Source organism: Amphibalanus amphitrite, unplaced genomic scaffold, assembly GCF_019059575.1.
Source record: "Amphibalanus amphitrite isolate SeventyFive unplaced genomic scaffold, NRLGWU_Aamphi_draft 000209F_arrow, whole genome shotgun sequence".
NCBI classification, from domain to species: Eukaryota; Metazoa; Arthropoda; class Thecostraca; order Balanomorpha; family Balanidae; genus Amphibalanus; species Amphibalanus amphitrite.
Genome location: NW_024881704.1, coordinates 313,508 through 333,473, shown reverse-complemented (window position 1 = coordinate 333,473; position 19,966 = coordinate 313,508). Strand labels below are relative to the sequence as shown.

The following is a 19,966-nucleotide window of genomic DNA, read 5'->3' as shown; positions in this document are numbered from 1 at the left end:
AGGAGACTCTGGGATGTCTCTTGGCCAAGTTCGAGGTTGATAGTGATGTCTGTATTTGGTGGTCGTTGAAATTGGTATTGTTGAATGTTGCTAGGCAGTTCTTTCACATGTGTAGGAAGTCGTGATTGCGATAGATAATTCATTTATTTAGTGGAAATGAAAGGACCATTTCGTTATGAAGATAACTTGTTCATCCAAATTCGATATCTACAAATCATTATGTAGCGTTCTGATCGTTCCTGTGACCGATCGAACCGATCAAACCACTGAGTTTGTAATGACCACAGATCGGTAACGGGGCCATCGAGCCGCCATTCAGCGTTCAAAGGACACCCAAATACAAGCCGCTCTGGTGAAATGTCATCCGAGACCGTCCATTATACCTGTCTCCAACGGATCACCCCAATGCACCCCTCTGGGTGTTCGTTTCACTTCCTCCACACTCCCCGCGCATCCTCTGTCCTAGTTGACAGACAGTCCTACAAACACGTGCACTGCGGGGGGGGGGGCGCGGGCTGAAACCTGCACCTGGCCTGAACCGGCGCCTTCGGCCGCTGGAGTTGGCACGCGCGCAGGCTTTATTGCGCTGTCGATTGCTCCCCACTGCCAGATTGCAAGCCTGCTTTCTCAGGTGGGATGATAATAAAAACAGACGTGGGGCTCACACGAGATCAATGTTGTGCAGTGTGAGAAGGCGATGAGCTTTGACAAGGGTATACAAGGGGTCATATCAGAGTTCCTCCCCAAGCCGTTCGGTCGCCTATCTCGGCCACCTCTCTCCGCTGCACTGAACGCTCTCCGTTATCGCTGACTGGAGGAACCCGTCGCCGGATGGGTGGCTGCGTACCGCCGCTGCTCCGCCGTGGGTCCCTGATGAGACCGGTGGAGGCTGTATCGATTGGTCCCGGATTAATCCCTGCGACCACCGCCAGCCCCCCCTGAATGATACGGCCGTGGTTGAGACCTAATAAATTAACAACACTGGTGCCTTGTGGTGCTCTTTGAGAAAGGGATGATTACAATAAAAACATATATTAGCTTCACCATTAGCTTCACCACCTCCTTCACCACTACCTATCACGGCGTCAAGCACCACTGTCCTGTAGCTCCCTCTTCGTCACCACCCAGGCCCACGCCGCACAGTGGGCCAGGCGCATCAAAAAAGCGGAATTAAGTCGAAAATCAACTTCGGTGAAATTCCTGTAATTATGGGATAGAGTGTTGTAAAAATGTCCAAAGTTTCCGAATAAGCAAGTTTCATTTCCCCAATGTCAAGGCAGATAATGCTATAACGTCGCAAAGTAGGACTTACCGACTGGAGATGGAAATGACTGCTGTGTACCATATTCCGTTCCCCCGATTCAAAAGCTCTCAGCGTAAAATCATTAAAGTTATTCCGTACAAAATAGCTTTAAAAAAACAGCCGGTATTTCTGCGCATGTTTCTCGTACTCAAGTTCCCGGGAACTATTTCATGCTTACTAGTAGCGGTGGGGTTTACAGTGCCTGTTCGGAACCGTGGTAGTGCAACGACGCAATGAATTTATATAAGGATATAAAGAAAACGTCACCGAACAACACGAAGATATTTGCTGCCTGACTTTCCTCAAGGTGTATAGCTTGCTGCCCAATGCAAATATTTTGCGCATTTTTGCGCGAAATGGACAAATAAGGGTTTAACCCTCGCCGGCATAGGCCGTTTTGCATCCCTCGACGGCACAGGGGGATGCGACCCTCCTCGCGTTTGGCCCCTAATTGAGCTAGAGCCCCGCGGAAAAACCATCGTGTAGGTCGTCACGAGACGAAGCCAACGGTACCCGGTTTTAAGGTCATAGGTCAAATGGTGACCTCTGAGGTCAGGTCAATGGCCGAAAGTCGGGACCTGTTAGAACGTCGTATAGTGTGGCTGCTAAGGGGTTTTTCGGGATGCTGATCACGAATATCATGTTAGTTTTGATCACAGATGATGTCTTCATGCATTTAGGCCAGGCCGGGTCAGCTCAGGTCAGGTCAACCAGTATGGGTCCTGCCGGGTATTCGTAGTAGGTGTCAACCCGCCTCTGACAGCTTCGTAACATGTTACGAAGGCACCAAAACTACTTCGTAAATGTTCAAATGGTTCCTAAATTCGAATTCAGCTCCAAAAACTAGCCCAGAAACATGTAAAACTCGAAAAAGTGAACCGAGGTCATCGAAGAAGGTAAATGACCTGACCTGACCTTCAGGTGACCTTTACACCCACCCTAATGCATGGGACCAACATCATATCACATGTTTGAACGCTAGAAACCACGAAAAGACTGCAAACGCGCGGCCAATGCGGCATAGCGCCCGCCTGTCCCAGGCATATGTGCAGCGCAGAAATTAAAAAATGACGTCATAGGTCAATGACCTAGCGTAACCAATCAAATTTGGAAATGGATATCGGATTCGGCTTTAGCATGATATTTTACCCTGTAACGAATCATTTTTGGCACCGCAGCTGTGCTCATTGATTTAATTCCGCTTTTTTGAAGCGCCTGGCCCACTGTGCGCCGTTTGTCCGTCGCGGGGAACGGAAGGGGGACGCGATGTCTATTTGCCCGTCCGCCCAGGATTTGCCCGCGGCCGGGGGCGGTCCAATATCGTCTGTTTTACACGCGCTGCCGTTTGTTTTCTGTTGGCAGCTTTGCAGCCCTGTTTATCAATAGGGTTTGGCTGTGCGCGGCCCGCGGCCAGGGAGGGCAGACAGGCCCCTCTGGGGGGCAGAGCTCAGCTCCACGGGACGCCCTAATCGGGTCGACGTCTCCAGATGGATCGCTTTTGCATAAATCGATTGAGTTATTGCTTCGTTAGTAGCAAGCAATGAATAATGATCAAGTTTCAGATGATCCGTGGGCGGCGCGCGCTATTGGAAACTGAATTAAGGATGTCGCGTGGAGGTGGGGTGGTTTTAATTCTGCGTTCACAGTTGGCAGTTTGCATTTTCCGGAACAATTTGCATTGTTCGGTAATCATTGGTAGCTTATCGTGCACGGAAATAGCGACGAAATTTATCATACTAATCAGTTTTAGCACCGTGCAGGTATTCACCTAAGGGTCCCCAAACCCAACTGCTGAGGGCTGTTCAGACTTACGAGTGCCAAAGCTCACCTCATCACCCCTCCCGTCCCTCCAGTCAAGTTGATCGGTCAATCGTTAAAGCGTTAGAGAGCAATATCGAGGCAATATCTACGAACCTTATATGAAAGCAGGCAACGGGGAATCAGGATGGGCTTAAACCCTATGGTTGCAACGGACAGAAAAACCTAGAAGGATCATTTCAGTTAATCATGTCTTTCTGTTCGCATACATTCCACTCAAGCTACTTGAATTGACAATTGTGATAGCCCACTTCTAATAGAAAAACACAATTCTACCGAGAAATATTTGCTTGTTTCAAACACCCTGCGGTTATGGTTGATCATAGCACTGCGGAGTTAGCGTGAGTCCCTTGTATCGTTCGCACAATACCTCGGCGCATTTCTCTCTTCTCCACTCACTAATTAAGTTAAGCACTCCTGGTTGATGCCCATAGGACGGCACACCTACATTCATCTCATGTAGCCGAGAGACAGTAGGCCTTGTCGAGCACGCCACGATAAATCCGAGGTAATGAATAGCCGCGATCCACGCGCTGGTCAGTGGGTATCCCGTGCGCCTTATACCGTCCACGCATTAACCTTCCAGGCGGTGGGGGGGGGGCATTTTTTTGCCCCCCCTTTAGTTTTTTCGATATATCTCGAGAACCGCTGCGCCGATCGTCACCAAACTTTCAGTACCCTCCCGGGAGCAGCTAGCGCACATGGTGACCAAAAATTTTTCCAAAGGCTATGATAGGTTGGCCGCTAATGACGTCAGAGTGACGTCATTTTTGCCATTTTCGACCCAAAAAAAGGTTTCGCGGGAAGAGCTGTCAGGCCTACAGCTTTAGAGATACAGAAAAATGTTTCAGACATAAAAGGTGTGGAATTAAAAGGGCTACAAAACTGCTATTTCGGTTTTTCGAATTTTTTGGATTTTGGCCCCCAAAAATCAAAAAATAGATTTTTTGAATATAATAGCCAAAAAATCCAAAAAGTTTTTTGAATTTCGAAAAAACCGGAATATATGTAATAGCCCCTACCGCCTTCTATCTACATACCAAATTTGAGATCGATACCTCTTTTTTTGGCCAAGTTATAGCGAAAAAACTGTTCAAAATTGATGACGTCAAATTTTCAAACTCAATTTTTAGCAATTCTAGACCTCGTAGCGCAAAACAAAGAGCACCATTAGACTCCCCGTGACGAGCTGCATCGAATCGATACCCTTTTTATGCAAAAATATCAACTTTGAAATTTGACCTTTTTTGACCTGACCTTGACCTGACCTCCACCAGAAAGTGACCTAAACCGTACCTGATGGTCTTATAACCAACACCATTGAGTTGGAAATGAAAAACTGGCCATAAAACATGCATCGCGTAACCTTAGTAAAGTTGGGCTCATGTGGTGACCCTTGGTGACCTTTGGTGACCTGACCTGTGACCTGACCTGGTATGACCAGTGACCTCTAATAGCAACATATGTACTAGACAACTGACGCCTTATCGCTGATTTTCGACAAAATGCGTTTTACTCGGTGTTATAGCGCTTTCCCTAGAAGCCCCGTGAACGGTGAAACATTTTATCTTTGACCTGACCTGTGACGTCATCGGTGACCCCGAGGTCAATGAAATTTGGTTTCCCTCGACAAATTTGACAGGGCTATCGAACGCCGTTTGAATTTTCCGGATCCGTCCAGTAGTTTCGGAGATACGGGGGGGGGGGCAAAAAAGTGCCCCCCCCCCCCCACCGCGCGGAAGGTGGCTGGTAGGCCCACCGCCTGCCGGATTAATCTAACCCTCCCGTGCGCTGTGTGCCGGTGCGCGGTGTGCCTGCCTGGGCTCGTTAGTGCGCCCATAGTGCGGCATCGGACACGGGTGATCAGGTGATGCTGCCCCCGTGTCCGGCACGCGAGCTGTCCGGCCGTCCACTGCGCGCGGACAATGGACACGTTGGACACGGCCGGGTGTCCTAGTCAGAAGAATGTCTAGCGATCGAGTAGCGGTCTGATGTGATGCCTCTTGTGCGTGTGTGAGGACGGCAAAAGGGTTATGTATCATGCAGTTAGGTAGCTGTATACTGTGACGATGTGACGGTATTGTAGAGGGGTAAGCAAACCTTAGCAGGGTGGCTATAAATTGGCACAATAAAACCTTTATTTTCTAGTTACCACTGCTAATTATCACTCGACTGTTGGTGACATTTATTTCGTCATCTGTCTGTCCGTTGACAGTCTGATCTGTTTTATTTACAGTTACGTCAGGTCGTCAACAGCGTGTACATTTGCGGCTACTCAATCTCGCTCGCCGCCATCATCATCTCACTTCTCATCTTCATGTACTTCCGGTGAGTTCAGCGCCGTGCAGCGCCTTCGTCTCAATCTCCGAGCTTATACCCTGTTGGAATCAATGCGGGTCGCTTAATATGCCTGCATTTTATTTGCTACTTAAATCGAAGAAAGAGCACGAGTGATAACTTAGCAACAAAACTGTGATGCCTTAGCCAAACGCTTTTGTGCGGTGTAACCGAAAGTTTGTGTTGTCATGCGCTATAACGTTCGTTTCTCTCTCTCTCTCTCTCTCTCTCTCTCTCTCTCTCTCTCTCTCTCTCTCTCTCTCTCTCTCTCTCTCTCTCCTCTCTCTCTCTCCTCTCTCTCCTCAGGACGACTCTCAACTCAACTCGTGTCCGGATTCACATCAACCTGTTCGTGTCGTTCATGATCAACAACTTCATGTGGATCATGTGGTACGAGTTCATCGTGGATGACGTCAAACTTCTGAATGATAACACGGTGAGCATAGCTATGAACAGAGCCAAATATTGTGCCATCGAAGAGCCTTAACATACTTGCAAGCTGTAGCGCTGTTTGCTAGGATATCGTGATTGAAACGGCGTTTTTTCAAGGAGCTTGGTACTTCTCTCTTATCATAATCATAAAAAGTATAGTTATTCGATTAATTTTCAAATTGTTCTTTGGTTTTATTAATGAATTTCTCTGCTTCATATCAGCGTCGGTATTTACCACATCAAGTGTGTTCTCTATTTCCGAACGGTTTACTAACGGTATGACAATGCGCATACGACATGGACGGTATCCGACACCCGTCATATTCTCCAGTCATTTGATCAAATGCATTTCTGATATCCACCGCTAGACTCTGCATTGTGCAGACCAGGGGATGTTTTCGCCCGATCGACAATTTCCTAGAACCGCTCCGGTCGAGCCCCATTACCACCGTGGTTGTCGAGACACCAGCCACCGCTATGGTGTTGCCTGCTTTGGGGGCTTCCACGGCGACTCGGAACCGGTTGAAAGAACGTTATGCTGGGTCCACATGTTATCATCTAACCACAAATGCGTTGTTTCCGCTAGAAATTGACTTTGGATGTCCGATTAGCTACTCGTATGTTAATTGATCAAAACAAACATTTTACATAACCACGTAGCCGATTATGCTCGGACTATAGCCAGTTTGATTGAATTGAGTTTTATTGACCCGACTACCATTACCGCCACTTCAGCTTTTCGCCCGGGAAACGGTGTGAAAATAATTCATTCGAAGCCACCAAATTATTTTCCATTGTGCCGTTAATTGGCGATGGCCTCACAAATACGTCCTTCAGATGGGCTATTGATTGCCCTTCCGCAGTGGCGAACGAGGGACGTACTTGAAACAGACTAACGACCAGTGGACCTCTGCCGATGAGCGACTTTGTGCCAAGGAACTCTGCAAGCTGCAATTGTCCTTTCTCTGATTTTAAAGTGTGTTGGTGTCTTATTTGTATGTGCAAGTTCCTTGAATGGGCTTAAGAATTGGAAAAGGCTAACGATTTACTGCATCAACATCATTTTCAAAGTTTTTTTTTTGCATCAAAATTCAACTTCTCTCCAACACCCCACGTGATTCACCGTGACGGGCAAAGCATGCCCAACCCCTGCCCTGTAGGCGCTTCCCCGCTCGCGCTCATAATCAGTGCGGCTTCCATCAGTTCCTGAAGTCCCCAGTCTGTTTTCTGGTCGCGCTGTGACCGTGTTTTTGTGTCGGGAGCGCCTTTGTAGTGAAGGTGGGCGGTCGGGCGTCGGACGCCGCGTGCGTCTGATCTATTCTTACCGGCGCGCGCGACCCAATATTCGATGTCGACATGGTGCGTTTGGCCGAGGTACCCTGACGGCTGTCTCGGATTGACGGCAGACCTCACCCGGCTCGAACCGGCGCACAGACGTACCGACCCGGTCGTTTGTAACAAACATCGGCGTGCAGTATCGATCAGAAGTCAATAAAACGGAAAACCGGTCCCGAACCACCCTTGTAGAATGTGAATGTTGTGAGATCTTGCGGTAGACAGGCCGTAGATGCATACTTGATCGGATTTAAGCAATTAGTGATCTATTAAAATCGAATAACGTGAAACACGATGCAATGCTTAATTCAAAGTAAGTATTTGGAAATTAATTATTGTAGCGCTGATCCCTCGCCGTTTTCCACTGAAATTGGTGCATAGATAGAAGATTGAGGAGTTATATTATCCGTCCTTCATATGCTGCTAACTACTTAAGGCGTCTGCCCAGCGGATGGAAACTATATATTGTGCTAAAAAAAGAATTATTTGTTGTTTACCGATGATTAATATCTGCTGACTACGGAGGTCGATGGAAACCGAAAGCTATTTGGCGTGCCATTATTCTTTCAACCGTAATATTCTTGTTCGCGTATGATTTATTCCCGGATCGATCGATCTGCGACAGCGCGTATTGACAGGAATGACAAGTGCTTGACGGTCTTTGGTGCATGTATTGTAAATGCATTTGTATCACCTCAAATTTATTGCTACCGTCGTGCTGCGAATTATTTCATTTTTAGTAAGAACCGCTTTGATTTAAATTTAATGCAGAAAATACCATTATTCAAATGGTCTATCGGAAGTTCCATTGCCTTTTCATCCTAAATTCTAAAAGATACATTTGCACTCTTTTTTCGTCTGTGAATTTACTTTGCCCTCGTTGTAAACTTAGACACCTATGCCATCCATGTCGGGGTCTGTCACAGCATCGAGCAACAAGTATGTCTGCAACACTGTATACCGGTGTGTCCAAATCGGAAATTTACCCTGGGCCCTGTTCGGTCGCTGTTTTTATATCAGCGTGCTGTCGGTTTTCCCCATATAAGGAAGTTATTGCTGGCGCGGCTTGGCCTCTCATTGGTCTAACGAATAGACCACTTGAATTCTACCAATGAGGAGCCAAGAAGCAGCAGCATGGTCGCAGCCTGCTGATAAATAAACGGGGTGCGAACAGAGCTCAGGTTTGGCTGAGACCGCAATAATTCAGTTCTCCGGTATTGATATTGAGCCCGTAGTCGATCGGGAGCCGGGCCGCCCCTGTGGCAGCACCCGACCCACGTCCCAGGCCGGAAAATGTCGCCCCTGCGCCCGGCCCGGCCCGGCCCGGCCCGGCCCGGCCCGGCCCGCCAGAGCCGTCGACAGTGCAGCGGGCGGGGCACTCCAATTTGCCGCGGCCGGCCGGCTGCTCGGTGTCAGCAGCCGCCGGTTTTGTGCGGCCCCTGATTTGATTTTCACCAACACCAGCTGGCAAAGTGGCTGCCAGACTAGGGGTGCAGAGTGCCACCGAGAGGGGGGCGCGGCGAGTTCCCGCCGTGAGCGCGGATTACATATTCGTGCAGGATGTTTGGTTGACGCTATTACGCATTCCACGTGTGTTCGATGGCGCCCGATGCGCCGCACATGAATATGCCGTGCTCGGCAAGCTAAGGACTCTGTGTAAATATTTCTTTTATCGCACGTCTGTGGCCAGGGGTGATTCTCTGATGAAATTATGCCCAATGAAAACTACCCCTTTTCAGTCATGATAATTGGAAAAGAGCTGGAGCGTGCATGGCATCGAAGTGATTGTACCTATTAGAGCAATGGTGGTGCGTATACGAATGACTGCCCTTGTCGATGCGGTGTTTTGCTGATATTTGCGCTTGCGTTTCAGATCTGGTGTCGCATGATGCACATAGTAGTGCAGTACTTCATGGTGGCCAACTACTTCTGGATGTTCTGCGAAGGTAAACAACTATTGTAAATGAAATCGAAAACATATGCTTAATCAAAGAGCCTCGAATGTGTGGCAAGCATTGAGTTTGGTCTCTAAACCGTTTTACAAGGCATGACTAGTTTTACTTCCGTTTTCCTTTCTTTTGCTTCGGTTAGTTCCTGTGATGGCTTAATGAGGAGAGAGAAGGGGAAGCTAAATTATTCATTGCGGTTTTCATGCTACATTTGATCACGTAATAAGACAGGATATCCTGTTAACTTCCCTGTTTCTCATTTGGAGCTGCTCCAACCGTCGTCTGTGCCACAGCGTGCCTTGCAAACTACGCAACTTTGGGAGCCGATTTCATCCATTTTAATGCGCTTAGTCGGTCCTTCCACCGCTCTCCTATTACTGAGTCCGTCTCCTTGTTTTGGAGATGAGGCAATTCTCTGTGACCCGCTTAACACCGGAAATAAATGGTCCGCAATTCGTAACCGTAACCGAGCGTGTTTTACAACGGCCTAACTGCCCCGTTCCCATGGAGCCAAATGGAGAGCCGGAGTGCGTCAAGTTACGGCGATGCCAAGTGTTACCTCAAGGGCATTTCTCGCTCTATGGCAGCGATTAGAATACAAGTGGTGGATTTAAATAAGACTCCTTGGATTAGAAAATGACCAGGCGACTATTCCGCGGAGCGCGACGGAAGGCGTTTCACTTTTATCGTTTTTATGTGAGGATATGGAGACGGGACTTAAGCATATCGTCTCATGACTGCCGAAACGGGGCCTGATATGTAATTTAAATTTGCATGATGTTCTTGGACCATTACAACTAATTATATAGGTGAGATATAAATGCGGCACAGCCACTTGGCGCTGGGTATCACTGCGGGCCCGAAACCTTCCGCCTGGGCAGCTCATTTATGGCATCACGACGGCACTATATAGAAGGCGACTATGGCATCAAAGACAGTTCATGAGAAGTTATGACTTTGATAACGACCCATGAGAACCATGTTAAGTGCTAAAGTAGACAGCTGCAGCAGCAATTGGCAGTAATATTAGAATGATTGAATAAGTTCATTCAGAATCGTTGTGGGGAACCTGTTTGTTGTTTGTTTGGTGCTGCCCTGATATGAACAAGGTTTTGTTTGGCAGGGTGGTAAGAAAATGTTTTTGCTAGCTCCCTGATTTCGCTGATCCCAAATCACGCTATCATCACAAAAGCAAAGCTTACCGGCGACAAACCCAATCTCTACGTCTGACCTTTCAGCGACGACTTCTGCATTTGACCCCGTCCAGACTCTTCTTATTTCTGCGACTGACCCTGCTTCACAATCGCTGACCTGTACGTCCTCCTCAGGTCACCTGACTTCCGTGTCTAGCCTCTGACCTCTTTCCCCACCCTCAGGTCTTTATCCGCACACGGTGCTGGCCGTGACAAGACCTCTGACCTCTTGCCCTCTTCCCCAGGTCTTTACCTGCATACGGTGCTGGCGGTGGCGTTTGTGACCGAGGGTAAACTGATGAAGTGGCTCTACGTCATCGGCTGGATCGTTCCCGTCATCTTCACCGGAATCTACGCGGTGGTACGCGGCCTGTCGCCGAACGTGCCACCAGAGACCACCTCCTGGTGAGTGGAGGGGGGGGGGGACTGGGCCACGGCATGTTGAGTGGAACGGGGTCACTATCAAATTTCGACATACATTTGAATTAGCTGTTCATACAATTAATTTCGCACATTGCCATATGTTTTCCTGTAGTAAACTCGAGCATTTACGTGCTTTGAGCTACCTTTCCAGCGACCTACGGGCTAATCTCAAACTACGTTACGAAGTTAACGGCCATGGTCGTTAATTAATGACGTCTAAATGACTGTAGCTGTACGCTGCGCCGCTGACGAAACCCCTGATCCTGCTGACATCATATCACACGTGCGAACCCGACAATTTCGGGCGACTCTGCGACCCCGCCCGTACGGTGTATTAATGATCTCAGCCAACTGACGACACCCTACGGCCTGTGCCCCACCAATCGCACCCCACTTTGTCCCGTCGGGAGGGGCACAGACGGAGCCGCCGCCCGTCGAAGATCCCCGTCAGTGTCAGGTCATCTTCACCGGGGCCGGGTCCAAACAGTGGGGAGCGGTCAGTGGAGCAGACGGTCTCAGGGGAGCGGGCGCCGCCGGCTCTGTTGATGCTCGGACCACTGGAGTGGAACCGGGCGGTCAGGCGGCTCTGATCTCCTCTGATGAGCTAACCGACTGACTATGGCGCCGTCGGAACAGCGCAAAACATATAGGAGTCATGATGGTGGACACTGTCGCTTGCTGGTCAGGCAAATTTGGGGCGATTGCTGCTATTAATTAACAGTGATGTCAATGCTTACTTCTACATCGTTAAGGCTGGTTTCCATTTGTGATATAGTACCTGGGCTAGTCATTTTTTTCCTCTTCTACTCACGTTGTTCGAAGATTGTTTAAGCCTTCAAAAACAGCAATGTTATAATAAATGTAACGCAAAATGAAGTTGTGGGATGCATTATTATTTTCGTCTGATCTGAACTTCTCTCATGATGAGCAATGCAATGCCTCCAAGTTTGTGGCATCAAATATTCACTGATTCGTTACAGTTTCATACATTCGTACAGGCCTTCACTGATTTCTTCTCCGTTGCCTGCCATTACCAAAGACGACGAAGCTTCGCGAACAAGCGCTTTATATATCCCGTGACGTCAACTGGGGAGAATTCAGACACACGCGCTAGATGATCGCTTCGTTATCTGCTAGTTGGCTCGCTTAGCAGTCTGCAGAGAGGGAATTAATGGGGTTCGCTGCAACAGAAAAAAATACCCTCAGACCCCACCATCATCAAAGGCAGAGCATAATTACATTTCCATATATTTCGTTTTAATGATGAGCCTGATTGTCTTGGATTACTCGAGGAGGGCATCGGTTAGTTAATGCCAGGTGCGCAGTTTTGTGAGCTGATTTCCGTCGTGGGGATATTTTTCAGAGCTTCTTTTGAGGATCAGATATCTAATGATCTGAACCATATCTGAACCAAATGGTGCAGCACTGACCTACTAATAATTGCAGTGGGTTAATGGGGCTAATTCTAATGTCTCATACCCTGCATCAAAGCGCCAAATCAAGTCGAAGAACTTGCGGACGATTCGCTCTTCAGCATGGCGCAACTGCGGTTAAGTCGCTGTTTGCCTTATGACCGATTTAACAGAGCATGGGACGTCATGATGAATTTACATGTCTGTGAGGGGTTGCCAAAGCGGGTTCTAGCTATAGCAATTAACGGCTACAAATTATCTTGGTAACGATTTCATGAAAATGTGGCCTAGTTGTTTTGAAAGAGTACTGCAAATTAATTTTTTTATTGTGTTTAGCTTTTTAAAAGAGCCAACTATTTGTTTTTAGGGATTTTAAACGAGATAATTGGTTTCTGACAACCACGGAGGTGATATTTTAAAGCCCCTACGGCGTTTTTTTCGTAATTCTAGTTACTTAGTTTTCGCGTGAATGCTCTCCACCCCGCTTCGGTCAAATTAATCGACCTGTTGTGCTGAGGTCCGGGACCAGGGCCAAGGCCGTTCAACGCACTCTGTTGACGCAAAACACGTCGGCCTACACTCTCTGGATATGTCCAAGGACGCATGTATAAGTCACGTCACGAACGGAACGTAAGCGAATTGTGACGTCTTAATTGTGCGCTGTTGCACATAAACCATAGAACAAACCGCAAATTGTGCACTTTGTGCACCGCCTTCCGTAAAAGTCCCGTGCCTCCGCCGCCGGCCCACTCCCCACCCTTCACTCGCGGTGATTAAACCACATTTCGTCCGTCACCTAATGACTGATTGGACGTCATCCGTGGTGTCATCCGCACCCCTGGGGGACCGACGTCAGAGGTGATAACTCACATATCGCGTGGGACGCCGGGACGCCCACGGTGCGAGTGACGTCACTTTCTGTCAGGGACGGCTGACAAGAGGCGTGTCATATGCAGGCGTGCTCGATACCCGTGCTTCTACATATTCTAACGTTGTCCTTAGATTGGGTGGGTCTAATTAATTGAAATTGTGGCACTTATCGGTGCATGATTTGTTAAATAGGGAGTTGATATAATGTTCAACTTCCATGTATTTGTAGTACCGGGATCGAGCGAAACTTGCGTATGTGAGGACGTCTGAAAGGCAGCATATTTTGAGTCATATCGTTTACAAATACTCGTTACGAAACCAATATTTTATTGCCATGCAATCTTCATGCAATCTTGCATAGGCAGGTATTTTGGGTCAACAAAGAGAGCCGAAATAGACATTATGTAATCACGACCTTCCTTTACGGTCAGTAACAAACACAGTCGCCCAGCTTCAAAAGGTCTGTGAATGAAAGCACTCCAAGTCTCCGGCTAATATAAAAACTTCAAAGCGATGCTACCAATAACCTAAACTAACTTTGAGCAACTTTTCATTTCTTACCTCTCGTAGCGCTTTACTGGCGACGTTAAGTTTGACTTGACTTGAGCCTTTCCTACATAGATATTTAAACGTTAAGATTTTTAAATATGTCAATTTTCAGAGGAAGTTAACCAATTGCCATATATGTGTCATGCACAAGGAGCATTGAAGGATGTTCTTTGATTCTCCGACCCAATAAGTGAACTATGATCGACGACTTGTTGCCGAATCCATTTCGTCCTCCGCCGCGCCACTAGGCTAGGCGTCTCAGTCACGAGCCATCGCTCCTCACCAGTGCTCGGCCCCGGGGCCTTTCGACAGCCGACCGCGTTGCCTGCGGGCGTACCGCGCAGTCAGCTGGCTGACCCGGGTCACCTGTCGTGACGTAGGCTCGCGGAGGTCTGCGATTGGCTGAGAGGAGATCTATCGAGTCTTGTGCTGACAGATATCTTGAAAATGGAAAAGATCGTTTAGGGTAATGGGCCACATGCGTTGATTGTATGATAAATGATTTAGGGAGCTATGCGGACCTACATGTTTTCCGGGTGCAGGACGGAACGGAAGGATACCATGCTTAAAAATAGCTGAGGTACATACAGTTAATAACATCTTAGTTTTAAGGTTATTGAACTTGGCTTTTAATAAAACGGTAAGGACAATAATGGCATTGTCATTGTAGGGATTTGATTCAATTTCTTTTATTGAATGTTAAGTTTTATTGTTGTTTTTTAAACACACAGCGAAGTTTTACTTAATACTAGGAGTCATTGGTTTGAACTCATTTTTGGACCTCAAAGCAAGCCACGTTACTTCAGGTCGATCGTGTGGTATTGGCCAGCCCCGCTCTGCCCCCTTCTAACCCCCTTTCCCGTGATCGACTGGTGAACCAAATCTGTGCCGTTCCGGTCCGGCCGAGCGCTTCACGACAAAGGCTGCGGCTGGCCAGCGATCAGAGGGCGATTGTGCTGAGCGGCCGGCGGCTCGGCGCTTTTTGTCCGCGAGCGGCGTGATTGGACCGCCCCCGCCCCCGCCCAGAGCCGCCCAGACCCGCCCCGGAGCTGCGTCCGTGCCTTGTTGTGCCGAGCAGAACTTTCCATCGTTCTGGTGTAATCGGCGAACAGGGGACTGTCCCGTCCGCATCCGCGCGCGCCTCTATTCCCATCGACCAGGTCACACGACGAGCGCAGCAAATTGAGAGGTGAAGATGTCGGAAAATATGATACCAATCGAGCTGAACGGCTACTGCTTTCATCGCGGCTTTTGGAGCTGCCAAATGGGCCGTAGCTCAGCTGCAGTCCGTGCGTTTTTGCGGAGCCTATCTAGGCTGCGTTGCCTGGAGCGGCTCACACGAAGAGCGAGGTGGGATGAGATGATGATGAAGGCGGTGGGCGGCGGCAGCAGATGATGATGTGACCCCAGTGGCTGGCGAGGTAGCTACCTTGGCTGAGCCTCTTCTCATGCGACGGCTCTGTGCGGGCCGCATAGCTCCCAGTGGTCACAGCAGTTATTACAGCTCACAGTAGCTGGATAACGAGCCACATTCTGTCCGAAAAAAAAAATATATGAAATAATGGTCTGCATACAACCGGCCGTCATTCGTTGTACTTACGTGAATGATGCGGGGTCTATTCGCCCGAGACCCGCAGTCATCAAATCAGAGCATCCGTCAGGATTGTGCGGCGGAACGCATGGAAATAGCGGAATCCGTGGGATGATGGAGATCGAGGACAACTGCGGACCTACGGCAGCGTCTCTGACGTCTCTGGAAGCGGCAGAGGCGACAGCAGCTGTTCTGTAGGGGTCAGCATGGCACAGGGAAGCGGTGGGAGCCCCTCGGGAGCTGCAGAGCTTGCTGCAATGTTTCGGTTGGCCGGGCCAGGTAGACGGCATTCCGAGCCAATCGCCGTCAGCCATCAGCTGCAGGCGATCGCTGCCAAAGCATGCAGTCGAACCGTGAAAATGGCGACGAAAAGCTGCCAGACAATTTTGGAAACAAACAGCGCGCTGATGTGCTGTTGGAAGTGGAAGTGGTCTGCTCAACATGTTTTTTTTTGTCAATTGCTTGTACTCTTGAAGGCAAAGAGAAAAACATGGATGAAGTTCCTTGCTGCATTGAAGTCTCAACTATCAGCGATAGCACTGGTCCAAAATTCGGCCAGTCAAAGCATTTTATCACACTGCACCTTTGGCCTCACTATAAGTATACCTTATTGTAGTGTTCTTTCTCCGAATTGGTCCCTTTCTCTTCTAACGCCTCAGTCTTCGGTTTTCATGCTTTATATCGTCACCTTCACTTGTGTAACTACAAAATAAATTTGATTGCAGCTTGCAGCATTTGTTTACGATTCTAGTAATTGACGAACTTCCTAGATTTCCCACCTCAAGTCATTGTCTATTGACCATTGCCCATATCATTGCCGAAAATGTTTGAAACGCCGAAGTTCCAACTTCAAAATCAGCCGATGAATAAGTCAAGCCCGTGTTTTATTGAAGCACCTATGCGCAATCATAAGGACAAAGGCGCACTTCAGCCCGTGATATTGCCTATATATGCCCAGTCTCCTTCCATACTCCACTCCTCCTATTATGTCATCGATTGTGTCATCATCTCTTCCGTCGGGCCGGCATATTTCGCCGAGCGGCGAGGGAGGTTTCCAATATCACAAGGGCGTGATGAAAACGAAACGTTTCTGAAGACCCTCGCACTTTCCACTTTCGTCGCCTGGCGAGAAGCGGTGACGTCTTCACAAAGACTGGACGGGGAGATTGTGAAAATTCCGACAGTATTGGGTAGATAATCCAAAATTAAACATTCCTGAGATGAGTGAAAAGAAAATGGAAAAGTAATTACTCGCAATAGGTATTGTCAAAGCGCGAGATGGACGGTTGATGTGAATTTACGTTTCATGTTACATATGCGAGAGCAATAATCTTTGTTGTTGTTTTTCAAAAAGAAGAGAGAAAATAACACGAAAGAAATTTAAAAATGGCAGCACAGCGTCACCGAACTAATGAGAAGCTCACATCTGTTATCGTATGTGGTCGCCGCTTCCCACAAGTCTTTTCTTCCTCGCGTCCCCTCTTTCTTTCCCGTGCTTCATTTAACCGCCGCCTTCCGTTGTTCCTTTCTTAACCACCGCCCTCTGCTGTTTGACTTTTAACGGACGCCTTTCGCCGTTCCTTTTTTAACCACTGCTTTCCCTCCGTTCCCCTTTTAACCACCGCCTCCCTCCGTTCCTCCGCAGGTGCTGGATGGAGGAGGCCTACACCTGGCTGCTCTCTGCGCCCGTCTGTACCTCCATGTTGGCCAACTTCGTGTTCCTGGTCCGCATCGTTTGGATCCTGGTCAGAAAGCTGCGCGCCGCCCCAGGTGAGTGACCTCGCAGAGGTCAGTGACCTCCGGTCAGCATCAGTGACCTCGGCTGGGTCGACTGTGTGCGCCGGTCGATTGGCTCGCCTTCAGCGTCGTCAGGTGGCTGGCGGATTGCGTCAGTACATTTAGCGTCCATGCTGGGTGATGTCAGTGTCGAATTTAATATCATCAAGCGGCTACAAGTCGGCCTTACAGCCGGTGTAAATTACGCCGGCCGCGGCGCGATAGTGCTCCTCTGAGCAAGTGTCGGTGGGCATTCACCGGCCGAGAGCGCGCGCTGAAATAGGGCTGTATAAACAGCTCAATGTTGCGCCAACAGCAACAGTCCGTCTCGGCGGCAAGATGCTATCTGCGCGGCGTTAGCGGCTGGTTTATGTGTTTGGCCTGCCGCGGTCAGAGAATGAACGGGACCAACACGCATGCAGGGGCGCGCCCGCAGAAAGAAATGTGTTTTAGCGTAGATGGAAATGGGAAGAAGGCAGAAAACAGAAAATTAACCGATTGTTTTGACAACACAAGGCCCCGAACCTGAGCAATCGTTCAAACGGCGCATGGTGCCGACGCCTCACAAAAATATTACGCCATCTCTGGGAAATGCGGAGTCCCTCCGTTTGAGCATATGGAGTTAATTGCAATGATGACTTTTCGTCCCAGCAAATTGCATTACATGTTGAAATTGGTACTCAAGTCAATGTCTCCAAAGTGCATCACTGATCGCTACACTTGGTTTAAACTAACTTATTCGTTGTTTATTTGTAGTCGTTTCTCTTTGTAAAATCCCCTTTGAATATTATTTCGTACACAAAGCCAGCATTATTTCAACTACATGAAGTTGTGCTTTCACGACGCAGAGCGAGGTGGGGACAGGGGAGTGAAGACTCGACCAAACTTTTTCCGTGGCGGATCAACGCACCGGTGTTGTTGAGTTCACACAAACTAGGGTGACAGCGGCCCGAAGCTGGCGACACGCATTTAGGCCAGATCTCGCACCAACTTGTGTCCAACTTCCCGGACGCTGTTGTTCCGTGTGGACACGCAATCTGCGCGTCGGAACGAAGAAAGACCCTGTCCTTGTTCACGGTGTCTCGCGCCTACCGCTTTCTTTCCTCAGTCCCGTCCCCGTCTTCGTTTGTTCTCTTTCTATTCCCGTTCCCTTCCCAGCATATTACCTGCGTCCAGCTAGAGTCTCATTTTTATTTTGTAGCTCTCATCCTGCGCCTTTCTTTTTCTCAATTCGTCGTCGCCTTCTTTTAGTTCACTCAGCGCTGCTTCCCGTTTAATTTAGCCCGACACCCGCATGTTTGTCGTGTCACTCCGATCCGTCCCTCTGTCTCCAGGCAATGAGGAACACAACAACTCGTGGCGGGCTGTGCGCGCCACTCTGATCCTGATTCCGCTGCTCGGCCTGAACTACATGCTGGCACCGTTCAGACCGGAGCCAGGCGCTCCCGGGGAGAACGTCTACCAGATCCTGAACGCCGTCACCACGTCGGCCCAGGTGAGTTACGGGCAGGGAGGCCAGTGGACTCGGGTGGTCCTGGTCGGTACCGATCGGCCCCTGATGGTCCCAATCGGTCCCTGATGGTCCCAGGCAGTTCATGATGGCCCCACCCAGTCCAGTGTTGGAATTGTCAATGTCATTTTTAGTCTTTATCACGGAGAGTAAAATCTGGGCCCGGCCGGAGAAGCGGACAACTTTTAAAACACCATACAGACACCTCATGTCGGTTGGTATCATCGGTACGTACTACGTACAAAAAGAAAAGAAAAGAACGCGTTGGACTGAGCCGTGGCGTTTTAACAGTCCAGAGCGGCTCACCTTTGCTGCCGTTATTGAAGACTTGACGAGGCTGACGCTGACGTCAATGTCTCAGAATACTCACCTGGCTGGTAAAGGCGATTGACGATCGTATATCGGGTTTCGCACCTGCTGAGGTCTGCTTGGAAAAAGCGAACAGAGCCACACTCAGCGCATTTGTTCTGGCATTCAGTGCACTCAGCAAATGACTTGAACCCATGTGAAGAAAAGCTCTTTTAAACAGACTAATTAGCCTTCCCAAGCTCTCGCGTTAAACGTGTCTAACTTGTTCAGTTCCTTAGTAGCATTACCATCAACAAAAACAGGCGGTACTCCACTCCAGAAGTTTTGAGACTGGCCTCGTAAAATCCATATGAACAGTGCTAGATACTTGTTGTTCTCAAAAGTCCTTACCACAGTTGTTATAAACGTACTTGCGTAATTTTGTTTTTCTACGTTGCAAAAGACGGCAACGGCGTCACCCTGAACATGGCAAGTCGCACGCGGCTTGTCACAGTGACCAGTGTAGAGCACAGTCAGGTTGTTTGTACAGACAACTTGGAGGGTCGCTGTGCAATAAAATTTTGGGATTAGCTTGGCAAAAATGCCCGAGAAGCTCTTGCACCAGGACAGCGCACACACCCACAAGTCCACCATGGAGACGAACTATCTGACACAGATGTGCGTCAAAACCGTCCGTATCCCTTCCCACAGTCCTGATCTGGCCCCCTGGCTTCTGGATGTTCCCCAGACTGACAGGGAAGCTCAGGGGCCGTCTTTCGGAGGATGTGGAGGAGATGAGTGAGGCTGTGACAGAGGCCCTGGGCACCTTCACTTTGAAGGCCTATCAGCAGGCCTTCAGGCAGTGACAGGAGCGCTACAGCAGGTGCATTGGACTCGGGAAGTTCCATTTCGAGAGTCATACAAGTTTCATGCTTCTCTGAAACAGACAACTGTCTCTACTGAAAAAGTCTCAAAACTTCTGGAGTGCACGTACATCTTGACTATGCTTGATAGGATGCAATAGCCGTTCAAACAGTCACCATGTAGTTGGCACTCCCTCTGAGGAGCAACCAATCATCTCATAGTATCCACAATGCCACATCCGACCTCAAAACTCTGATCTGATCAGCCGACACGGCAAATGTCAGCGAACAAGCGGTGACCCCAATTTACATCACTA

At 48.8% G+C, this 19,966-nt stretch overlaps 1 protein-coding gene across 5 annotated transcripts in view; it reads left to right on the top strand.

The window, feature by feature from the left end:
• LOC122385119 (calcitonin gene-related peptide type 1 receptor-like) overlaps window positions 1-19,966 on the top strand; it is a 137,659-nt gene that overhangs the window by 83,160 nt on the left and 34,533 nt on the right. For all 5 annotated transcript variants that reach the window (XM_043373125.1, XM_043373124.1, XM_043373126.1 and 2 more), the window contains 6 exons: window positions 5,358-5,449; window positions 5,765-5,894; window positions 9,099-9,171; window positions 10,613-10,772; window positions 16,858-16,982; window positions 18,323-18,483. In XM_043373125.1, coding sequence (XP_043229060.1) covers window positions 5,358-5,449; window positions 5,765-5,894; window positions 9,099-9,171; window positions 10,613-10,772; window positions 16,858-16,982; window positions 18,323-18,483 — 741 coding nt within the window. The remainder of the gene's footprint in view (window positions 1-5,357; window positions 5,450-5,764; window positions 5,895-9,098; window positions 9,172-10,612; window positions 10,773-16,857; window positions 16,983-18,322; window positions 18,484-19,966) is intronic.